Source organism: Barbus barbus (assembly GCF_936440315.1).
Source record: "Barbus barbus genome assembly, chromosome: 4".
Lineage (NCBI taxonomy): Eukaryota > Metazoa > Chordata > Actinopteri > Cypriniformes > Cyprinidae > Barbus > Barbus barbus.
This window is the reverse complement of record NC_136732.1, coordinates 38,205,438-38,217,742: the sequence shown is the minus strand read 5'-3', so window position 1 is coordinate 38,217,742 and position 12,305 is coordinate 38,205,438. Positions and strand designations below refer to the sequence as shown.

Here is a 12,305-nt window from a genome sequence, read left to right as displayed (position 1 = left end):
ATGACTCCACTGTTGTTACAGTGCTGTTTATGATGGTGAGTGGGGGGAGTGCAGGGGGGTTTCTTCTAAAGTCCACGATCATCTCCACAGTTTTGAGTGTGTTAAGCTCCAGGTTGTTAAGACTACACCATACAGCCAGCTCCTTAACCCTCTGGGCCCTGAGGGTGTTTTGGGGGCCTGGAGAACTTTCGACATGCCCTGACATTTGTGCTTTTTTCAGTTGCTTATAAAAATATAAATGGCTAAAGTCTAATAACACTGTAAACAGCACAAACTGGGCTACAATGTTATGTTAGCAGCATTTATGTACATGATTGTTTTTTTGAGAAAACAACGTTTATGCATGGTTAGTGAAAAACACAAATTTTGAAATCACTGAAATAAGACCATAAAACACATACAGAACAATTGTTTACAAGACTTTTGAGAACCAGATCTTGTAGGCTAGAATTTTTACTTCACAATTATGTGAAAATCATTCTGCTTACTCATTCACAGAAAACAATATATTGATTTAAATTTTTAAAGACATGTTTTGTGATTGAAAGCCAATATGCGAGGGAGTGGTAATAGTCTTGAATAGTAAGTGATTCTCACCTGAGAGACAAAGGGCCCTCCCCTAAAGCTGCTAATGGCCCATCAGTGTGACTGTGACTGAGGCAGGTAAGAGAGTGTGAGGAGACTGAAAAAATGGGTTTTTAAAATGATTTGTATTTTATTTACAACACAGTATAATCAAAACATACATAATGAAGGTCAAAGACACATTATTGTGCACTGATCTAACTACAGAGATGTGAACAGACTTTGACTCGTTCCTGCAACAGATTCTGAACTTCTGATGTTGCTGCAGCGAGGAAAACAGTTGGAAGAGACTGAAAGTCAGCAGGATTCATCTGTGGTGCAGGTGTCTGATTCAATAAAATACAAACAACCAAAAAAAGAGAAAAAACATTTGTGAGCATGTTTATATCAGGAGCATCTATATATATATATATATATATATAGGTTTTGTAGTCATAGACTCATTCATGCTTTGTATTATCATAAAAAAAAGACATTTTATTTTTGAGAAACAAATTATTATTGTTTAGCACGCTATTAAAATCTATTTTTGAACAGAGTAGGCTATTAATAATAAACATGTTGTAAACATACTTAGACTCGTAGCATTCATCATGTTACAATGTACTCTCATATTACTTTTATTGTTTTATAAAAAGCATGAAATTTAAATATAATGAATTGCCCATCATATTCAAAATGTTTTACTGGATTTCAAACATTTTAGTCAGGAGTTATATTTTGGGGAAAACCCAACTATGATTTTGTAGTCATATAGCCATCCTGAACATCATGTATGATTTTATAGTATAGAGGATATGATTCTGCAGTCATAAACTCACGCATGCTTTGTACTATAAAAGGATGTACTTCGTAATATAAAAAAAGGATATTTTATATCTGATAACTAATGGTTATCGTTTAGCACACTATTCAAATATATTTGTGAACAGATTATTAATAATAAGCATGGTCTAAACATTCTTAGATGTGTAGCATTCATCGTGTTGTAATTTGGGAACAACCCAACTAGTAATGTGTTCAAGTTTATGTCACAATAACAGTTAACTAATGCAAAACATAAACATTACTTACTCATCAGATCGATCAGCAGCCTTTACTCAGCGCGTCTTCTTCCAGAAACTAACAGTATATCAGCGATGAACAGTCTCCGTGTTTGTTGTTGGGCGTCTCCAAGCGCGCGCGTCACGTGGTTATTTACATGTGAACACGAGGGGGCGGGATCTCATTAGAAATAATGAGTTAGACGGGACAGACTGAACATCGTGTTGGTTTCATACGGATTACTTCATCACAGAATATTTGTTTTCGATATGACTTCATTTGAAAGACGACACTTCAAGCTTTCTATAGAGATAACTCTCATGTCTGTGTGTTGAGTATTCGCTGAGTTACATTTCTTTTTAGTGACGCGTTTCTGAAAACAGATCGCGGAGACGGAGAAGACAGAGAGAGCGCACCCTGTTTGTTTTCTTTATTCTTCAAAAGCACAAAGTTTAGTTGTTATTATGAGTGAATACAAGTAAAAGAAGACCCCTTACAGATTCGAATGGTGTATTGCTCTTATCTGAACGATCAAAAATGGCAGAGTAATTCAAGCTCATTTCTGCCTTATCAGGAAAATCTGCCCCAAAACGCGTATTCGCGTTTGTCGGGCTCAGAGGGTTAACCTCCTGTCTGTAAGCAGACTCGTCACCGTCCTGGATGAGGCCGATCAGTGTGGTGTCGTCTGCAAGCTTCAGGAGCTTGACAGAGGGGTCTTTAGATGTGCAGTCGTTGGTGTAGAGGGAGAAGAGCAGTGGGGAGAGTACGCAGCCCTGAGGAGCTCCAGTGCTGATGGTACGAGTGCTGGATGTGAATTTACCAAGCTTTACTAACTGCTGTCTGTCTGTCAGGAAGCTGTTGATCCACTGGCAGGCGGAGGTGGGGACGGAGAGCTGAGTTAGTTTGGGCAGCTATTTAACTTAAATAACAATCGGCCTGTGGCGCGCTGATTACGCCGTATTATGTGGGCAGCGCTGATTCAGTCAGGAGAGACAAGTTATTTAACATAAATAAAATAAGTTAAACAGCTTTAACTTATTTTATTTCAGTTTTAGTTTTAGTCATTTTAGTACTTTAACTTAAATTATTTCACTTAGTTTGTAAAGAACGTCTAATTTTTAAGATCAAGTGTTTTCTATTTTTATTTATTTGTCTATTTATTTTTAAACAAAAAATAAAAAAAATGTAGCTGTAGCTTTAGTAATTTTAGTAATTTAGTAATGCTGAGTTGTTGTTTATTTTTATATTTTCACTTTAAGTTACAACTATTATATTTCATTAGTTTTTTATATTTCTATTTATCTTTAATTTAATTTTATTTCAGTTTTAGTCATTTTAGTACTTATTTATTTTGTAATTATTTCAGTTAGTTGCCAAAGAACATTTCTAAATTGTTCTTAGCTCAGGTTTTTATAGTGTTTTTTTTTTTTTTTTTTTTTTTCAAACTTAATGAAAGGTTTCTTGAAATAAATCTAAAATAAAATATAGCTAAAAAAACAGTAGTTGTAGTTTTAGTAGTATTATTGTACAAAAACGTCAGCTTGGTGACATTTAAGCAAAATTTTCTATGGTTAGTATATGTTGAAAGTGTTTATATTAAATAAAACTTTTCCGTATTTATCATCCAAACCTTGCACACAGTCAAATGCGTCAAAACACCTCTCAAAATGCTTGCTACGGATGCGAAAAATGCAGAAAATCGAACCCGATCTGATTTATTTTTTTTTTTTATGACAGACAAAAGTTTCAAAGTCAGTGTGTAAACATGATTGACACTATATGAAGTCGTATTTATTTTTTAACGTATGAAAATATCGTCCGAAAAATTTCGGACTCAGTGTGCAAAGACCTAAAGGATCTTCCCTTTCCAAACCCTGACCTCCAAAAAAAAGTACACGATTAAAAGCCCCCGAATGTCTTTTAGCCGTGTTTCGTTTGCCAAGCGCATGTCCTAGAGGGAGATTGAGCTGTTGACAGCACAATAATGACATTTCCTAAAGCTAATTAATAGACAGAGGAAGCCTGTCGGAAAGAAAGCAGCTGCCAAGCATCTGCGGCCTCGTCTCTGCTGCTCATTGTCTCTCCTGAGTGAATCAGTGCGGCCCACATAATACTGCGTAATCAGTGCGCCACGGGCCGATTGTTAACACTAAAACAACATAATCCACCCGCTTCCACATTCACCAGCAATAACATTTAAATTAATGACCGGCTGAGGAATATCGGTGACATCATCTGGCGCCGATGACATCACGCGTTATTGTTTTGATGAGAAATAACCACTCTGGTTTCCTCGGCTAATAAAGGATCTCAGTGTGTTGAATCATCTATTGATTGAGCTAATTGCGCGACGCTGCTGGCAGATTTGCGGCGCATGATTCGGATGCGACTGTAAAAGAGGATGAAGTTAATACCCCCACGCGCCACGCTTCCTCAAGATGAAAGAGTTTAATAAGTTGCTTAAGTATTTTTGCTTATTCAACTTGGCTCAGAAGCCCTGCAGTTCATGCAAATTGGCCTTAATCTTCACCCTGTTTAATTCCACCTGATTGAATTTCTTTACAGATTCTCTCCAGAGGCGACGGAGCTGCCCACTCGATCTGCTCCTCAAACTCTCCGCTGATTTGAGCTGAGAGCCTGTTCAAGTCGACGTGAAATCAAAAACCGTGCCGCTTTACTTTATTAATGCATCATTCTGCTCTTGTTGTGAATGATTTTTAAAGTTTGGGGGCAGTCGTGGCCTAATGGATAGAGAGTTGGACTCGTAACCCGAAGGTCGTGGGTTCGAGTCTCAGGTCCGGCAGGGATTGTAGGTGGGGGAGTGAATAACCAACACTCTCTCCATCATCAATACCACGACTGAGGTGAGACCCTTGAGCAAGGCACCGAACCCCCAACTGCTCCCCAGGCGCCGCAGCGTTGGCAGCCCACTGCTCCGGGTGTGTTCACTACTCTGTGTACACTTGGATGGGTTAAATGCAGAGCACACATTTCACTGCTGGTTATACTCTGTATAAATTGTGTATGTGACAAATAAAAACAAATTATAATTATTATTATATTATAAAAAAGTTTGTCTTTGAAATCCTTTGCCCTTTGCTCTGCTTCTGAAACAACTCTACGTTTGAGCTAGTTATCGTTTAATTAATGCTGACCAGTCGCCAAATAGCTATTTAGACATAGTTTTTATTTTTTTGCATTAAAAGTGGGTATTTTTTAAGTATCATTGAAATACTATTATAGTTTGTATTAATATTTTACATCCAGTTTCAGTTTAATTTTAGTTGAAGTTTTCGTAATTTTGTTATGTTTTTGACATTTTAATTAGATTTGTTTTTTTATTAATATTTTTAACCAGATTTTATTTTTATATTTTCTGTTTTAATTTTAATTAAAGTTTTAGTAATTTTAGTTTTTTATTATGCCTATATAGTTTTTTTTTAATTATTTTTTTTTAGTACATAAAATGCAACTAAATTAAAATAAGTTTTCAACTAGCTGAAATAAAATTAATTTGATTAATATTTAATTTGATTTCAGTTAAAGTTAATTTTATTTCAAGTAATATAGTTTTAGATAACTATAATAACACTCATATGTCTTCATCACTACATCCTGTCGATGACAGTGTTATTTTAGTATTATTTGTATGCTGTTATATTATTAAAATCTTGAATTAGCTTTTATTTTTATATTTTCAGTTTTCATTTTAATTTTTGAAAATAAAGTTTCAAAAATTTAGTTTCGACCCAGGACGCATAACTTACTATCAGACTCTCCATCACTCATGGCATTTAGTGTTTCTAATACCTACCTTCCATAAATCGCCTTCTTTTAGTCATTTTGACTTTATTTATGAAACTGATAACCGCTAAATCAGTGAGTGAAAGGCGTTGCCTAGATATGTAAAATGTTAAAACATAAGCGGCAAGAAAATGGCAGCGAAAATACATGCATTATATAGCGAGTAAATTTGATCCGCGCAATGCTTATAGGTATAAATGCTCCGTTTTTTATCTGGTTTTATCGAAATAATTTTTAAAAACATTGCATTGTAAATTACATATTTTTAGTAAAAAAAAAAATCGCTGGGAGACTTGAATGTTTTGCTGAAAATCTGTTATGTACATTTGAAAAACAGCCATGGGTAAAATTTAGTGTTAAAGGAGTTTTGCTCACCAAGACTGCATTTATTTGATCAAAAATTCAGTAAAAAAGAATTTGTTTTTTTTTAGTGTTTACAACTCTGGCCAATGACAACTTTTGATGCTTAATACATGCTAAAATGGTTTATATTAATGTTCAGGACTGTTTGATGTTGGTTTCTACTTACAGACGGTGAAGTTCTCCGTGTTTGTCAGCTGTATGTGCATATGTTAGCGTGATCTGTGTTAATGTGTGTGTTTGTGTGTGTGTGTGTTTCTGCAGCGCAGCACTCTGTAGATGATCTCGAGCAGCTGTCCTGGCAGGGTGACCTGGACGTTCCTCTGTCCTACAGTATGTATCGTGCTTCAACACCACACATACGCTCCTCCTACTCACAGGTGACAAAACTGCAGAAAAACTTGGCCAAAAATGTCCTAAAATCAAGCAACAGTAAGCAAACTCGTTTGATAAGAAGCACTGAATATTAAGGAAATTACAAATACTTTAAACTTAAAATGTCATTTTATTTCAATGACTATTTATTTATTTAAAATAATAATGTTAAAATAAATTTTAAATTGGCCTTATTTATTTGATAATTTGTATTAATTTAATTTATTTTAAAAATCCCTAAACTTTTGAATAATTTGTATAATATTACATATTTCTTTCATGTATTTACGCCCTATTATTTTCATATTTTACCATATTATATTTTATTTGTTTGTGTGTTTATTTATTACTATTTTATTTATTTATTTTTTATATATATTTTTGCTTGATTTTAGGTACATTTTTGCTGTATTTAAGTATTTTGCTCATTTAAAAGTGTAAATATTTGCAGTTTCCAGGTCAGAAGACATGCTGAGATGTTTTTCCATATGTCGAAATTGCTCAAATTGAGTGTTGGGTTGTGCGTTTTTGTGTGTGTATTTGAGATATAGAGTACGTGACCTATGCAGTGTTTTATAGTTTGATTGTAATCGTGGTGCTTGCAGGGTAAATGGCGTTTCCGTGTTTGGAAAGCAGCGGTTCTGCTTTAATGTGCTCCCTTGCGCTTCATATAAATTAACATTTTGATTCATTTCACCTCCTGCAGCAGCAGAAGTAAGTTTGCCGTTGGTTCATTTCTCTGCGTTTTTCCCAGTACAGTATCTCTAGGTTATTAATGACTGTTGTTGCGGGTTTCTCCTCGCTGTTACCATGGTGATCCTTTTAAGCACTGTAGCATATAATTCAAGAACAACATTTGACTCTGAACCAGCAGAAATCCCTCTTTGTTCAAACTCTGGAATTATTCCTTTGACTTGCGCTAATTAGAGCTTTAATTATGCAGGAAACCTTCAATAAACATTATTAGTGCTGTTTGCAGAAGCTATCGCTCATACATACAGTTAGTGACTGTAACAAACCCCTAAGCTTTTAGAGTTTGTGCTATGAACTGTTGTTGAGGAAAGTTGCGCTGCTACTTTTGTAAGTGATCAGACTTTTTGCCTGATGGACAATAAACCGTGTGGAACAACCTAATAGACTTTGCACTGGCAAACGCCATTCTTTTTCTTTTTATTAATATTTTGAATTTATTTTTAATTCAGTTTAGCAATTTCCTATCAATTTTCATATTTTTTTCTAAATGTCTATGTAGTTTTTTTTATTAGAATATTATAGTTAATTAATATTCTGAGTTAAATTTGACTTAAATATTTTCTGTTTTCATTGTAATTTTATAAAAAATTTAAGTAAGTTTGTTTTTGTTTTAATTTCTATTAGTTTATACTGTATATGTCTATATAGATTTATTAATATTTTAAATTCTTTTTGATATTTTCTGTTTTTATTTTTAAGTTTTAATTTGTTGTATCTCTTGTTATTTTATTAGGTTTTGTTTTTTGTTTTTTTAATTGCGTCTATAATTTTATTAACATTTTAATTAGTCTTTATTTTCATATTTTCTATTTTTATTTTAGTTCGAGTTTGAATTTTGTTTTCTGTTTTTTGTCATTTTTATGTTAAATGTCTATATCGTTTTTAATTAAATCAGTATATAATCAGTTTACTTTTTTTATATTTTCTGTTTTTATTTAAATTTTAATTGGTTTAATTTTTTGTGTTATTTATATTTTGTTCATATATTTGTTTTATTTTTATTTTCTGTTTTCGTTTTTATTTAATTAGTTTTAGTAATTTTGTTGTTGTTTTTTTGTCTTTTTATTAGTTTTTTTTTTTTTTTAATGTCTCTATATTTTTTTGTAATATTTAGTGTAAATATTTTTTTGTTTCAGTTTTAGTAAAATAATACAATTTAGTTAATAATGAAAAAAATAAAAACAAAAATGACAAAAACACAAACAAATTATTTTTTTATTATTATTCTTGATTTTTTTTATATTTTATATCTATATAGTGTTTATTGATATTCTGAATTATACATATTTGTGTTTTCTTTTTTCTTTTTAATTTAAAAGTTGTAATTTTTGTCATTTTATTAAAGTTTTTTTAATATTAGATTTTATTAATAATTTTTAGATATTTTTTGGTTTTACATTATTTTGATATTTTTTTACATTTTTATTTCATTTTATTTATATCAGAACATTATACAAAATTTGGTTTCAAGAGAGAAAGGGTTTATATGGTTCTAGTTTTAGTTAACTGCAGGCCGAGCGAGTCCCACTGGTCTAATCAGAGCTAATAGCCTGTTTTACAGCTGTTGTGATGTATTTTAACGTCTCCGGTAGATGCGTTACGGCCATCCGTAAGGACTCTGAGCGTAATCGACCCCGCGAGCAGGAAGGTAATATCTCTGTCAGTTTTTCAGCTCAGATGTTATCAGCAGCTGAAGCCTCGCACCTGTTTTGACATGCAAACAGACGGTCAGATCCTCTCAGACATCAGTCACCAGGATCGGCAGACTGACTGACAGGCTCTGTGTAGAGTCGTATAACCTTGCCTAGCCTTGTAACGCCACTCACATCAATCATCTGTAGTGAAGGCGGCACTCCATGTTTTGAACGGCGTAATAATTTACACATCAAGCACATAACGTGAAACTCCTCAAACACCCTTAAACTCTTAACTTAGAAACGACGTCAGGCATTTCCCAGTGTGGTCTTTCATTTCATTGCTGTCTAGAAGAAACAACCTAGACACTAAAGTATTCTAATTCGCTCAATTCTTAACCCTGAACACTTTAATTAATTCACACCTGAACGTTCAGCTCTTCTCAAGTCCTACACATTTACATTTATGCATTTAGCAGACGCTTTTATCCAAAGCGACTTACATTGCATTCATTGCATCATTCCAAAGCGACTTTCATTACATAAGAATGAGGCTCACCAAGGCTCACCATTTATTTGATCAAAAATACAGTAAAATTGTGAAATATTATTACCATTTAAAATCACTCTTTTCTGAGTGAATATATTGTAAAATGTAATTTATTCCTGTGATCAAAGCTGAATTTTCAGCATCATTACTCCAGTCTTCAGTGTCACATGATCCTTCAGAAATCATTCTGATATGCTGATATCATTTCCCTTCAGTTCTAGAGTCATTAGTCACATAACATTTACAGCTCCAGTGATTGGATCTTGTGAAGGGATCCTGAACCAGATGAACATCTGACTTTGAGATGATTGGAAATGGTTTTCCATTGTGTCCAGTGTAATTTTGAACAGCTCCATCCTTCACAAACAGCCTTTCTGGATCCTAAAAACAATAAAACGTTGGTGTTGTTGAGGTGTAGATGTGGTCACTCATGTGTAAATGTTTTGGGTTTCCAGCATCAGAAAGAGATTGATTGCAGTTTAGTTTCAATACGGTCTCTTGTTGAACTGATCTTTCAAGCTGAAGCTTTATGGTGTCAAGTTTGCATTTATCCTAAAATAATATCAGAACGTGAGAGCTAGTGCTACTTTTATTGACGGATATTGATTAAGGCTGGGTTTTAACACTCGTTTCTCAATTCCAAATTCTCAATTCCAAAAACAAATCCTCCGCGGAGGTGAGAGCAGATCCGTTGCTGGCCGACGAGTTAAACACCTTCTTCGGCCGCTTCGATTGCAACGGCGGCGGCGCGTCTCTGCCGACCAGCGCGTCAGGAAGCAGCAGGCAGAGCAGCGATGATCCTGTAATGACCGTGTCGGAGGATGAGGTTCGGAGAGCGCTAAAGAAAGTCAACGTCAGGAAAGTGTTCTGAGGTCCTGCGCCGATCAGCTTGCTGGTTTGTTCACGTCTATCTTTAATGAGTCCCTTGCTACCTCCGTGGTTCCCACCGCATTTAAAAAATCTGTCATTATCCCTGTGCCAAAGAACAATAAACCCTCTTGCCTGAATGACTATCGCCCAGTTGCCCTCACATCTATAGTCATGAAGGTTTTTGAGAGACTTGTAAAGAGCCACATCTGCTCCTCCATCCCTGATACTTTGGACCTTCTTCAGTTTGCCTATCGCCCCAATAGATCCACTGACGATGCCATCTCTCACGTCCTCCACTCTTCCCTCACACACTTGGACAGCAACAATGGGAATTATGTAAGGCTGCTATTCATTGACTATAGCTCAGCTTTCAACACTATAGTCCCCATCAAGCTGGCTTCTAAACTCACAGACCTCGACCTAAACTCCTCACTCTGTGACTGGATTCAAGACTTCCTCACCGGCAGACCTCAAGTGGTGAAAGTTGGCCAGTTCACCTCAAACTCCATCACTCTGAACATAGGAGCCCCACAGGGCTGTGTCCTGAGTCCCCTGCTCTACTATCTCTACACGCATTACTGCGTGTCCTCTCACAGCTCCACATCTATTATCAAATTCGCTGATGCTACTGTGGTTCTGGGCCTCATCTCCAACAACGATGAGACCGCATACTTGGATGAGGTAGAGAGACTCACATCATGGTGCCAGGACAACTGTCTCTCTCCTAATGTGAGGAAACTAAAGAGCTGATCATGGACTTTAGGAAGAGACAGCAGCAGCCCTATACTCCTCTTGTGATCAGTGGGACCCCTGTGGAGAGGGTGAGTAGCTTCAAGTACCTCGGTGTAAACATCTCCGAGAACCTGACTTGGACTACACACATCCAAACACAGGTTAAGAAAGCCAGGCAAAGACTGTACCATCTGCGACAGCTGAGGAAATTCAGGGTCTCACCAGCAATCCTGAAAACTTTCTATTCAGGGACCATAGAAAGTGTATTGACTCAGTGCATCTCAGTGTGGTATGGAAACAGCTCCAATCAGGACTGCAAAGCACTACAGAGAGTTGTGCGCTTAGCTGAGCGCATCTCAGGGTCTGCTCTCCCCTCTCTGCAGGACATCTACCTCAAACGCTGCAAAAGTAGAGCTGTCAAAATCATCAAGGACTCAAATCACCCTGGTAACCGTCTATTCACTTTGCTTCCATCTGGTAAGCGCTTCCGTAGCCTGATGGCAAAAACTGAGAGACTTAGGAGGAGCTTCTTCCCCCAGGCCATCAGGCTCCTAAACTCTAACGCTGTGTCATAACATGACTCCATGTAAATATCAATATATCAATAAGCGTCAGAATTTTTTCTACCTCATATTGCTGCTATTTACATACCCTGTACAACTTTTTGCATATTCCTCTTAATATTATCTAAGTCAACAATATACTGACCTGCACATTTATATTTATACTTGTATTTTTTATCTTTATTTTATTTTATTTTTTTCTGCTTTTCTTTTTCTTAATATTTGTATACTTTATAATTGCACTGTCCTTGGAGCGGACCTGACCTACATTTCACTGCTGGTTATACTCTGTATAACTGTGTATGTGACAAATAAAATCTTGAATCTTTTGAATAATATATATATATATATATATATATATATATGTATATCAATTTAAACGATGGTGGTCATAACATTTTCATGACAGATTTTATCCAAACACAAATTAAAAATCGAAGAACAAGTTTAGAAAAATGTAATATGTAATATTGTGCATAATTTAGCGAGTTTGCATTGGACATTGAATGGCTTTCCTGAGGTAAATGCAATGTTACCTAACATTGCTTACAAGCTGTTTTATGGACATCTTTCTTCGCCAGAAATGCTGATTGAATTTTATTCATAAAAGATCACAAGATCTTGAGATTTAAGAATCGATATCAGTTCATATTGAAATAGAGAAATCCATAAGCCCTGGTATTGATACACCAGCAGTAGTTCAGCAGTAGATGCTGTAGGACTGTGAGACTCCAGGTGAACACTCGCTCTTGACCACAGAGACACCTCCACCTGTCTTCTCCTCACCGTCATGCTGATTTACGGTGTGGGCGGGGTAAATGGCGGGCCGCTGGAAATTTATGTGACAGCGTTGCCGGGGAGACGTCAGGCGGTAATGGCCTGGGCCAATCCGAGTCATCCGTCTCAATGACACTGTGGAGAGATCAGGAGGCTCTCCGTCTGTTTATCACGTCTGTGGCCGCAGAGCTTGTGTGTGGTCTTTCTAACGGCTGTGGTGTCGAACGCCACACTGGAGTCGCTTTAACGAGAAGTATG

At 35.8% G+C, this 12,305-nt stretch overlaps 1 protein-coding gene across 1 annotated transcript in view; it reads left to right on the top strand.

Annotated features, from left to right (window-relative positions):
* The window catches only part of LOC306863473 (protein shisa-6-like), a gene marked incomplete at both ends in the record, with an annotated part of 118,771 nt that overhangs the window by 36,604 nt on the left and 69,862 nt on the right, over window positions 1–12,305 (top strand). Inside the window, one exon of the mRNA XM_079406814.1 lies at window positions 6,058–6,126. Within this exon, the coding sequence (XP_079262940.1) occupies window positions 6,058–6,126 (69 nt within the window). The remainder of the gene's footprint in view (window positions 1–6,057; window positions 6,127–12,305) is intronic.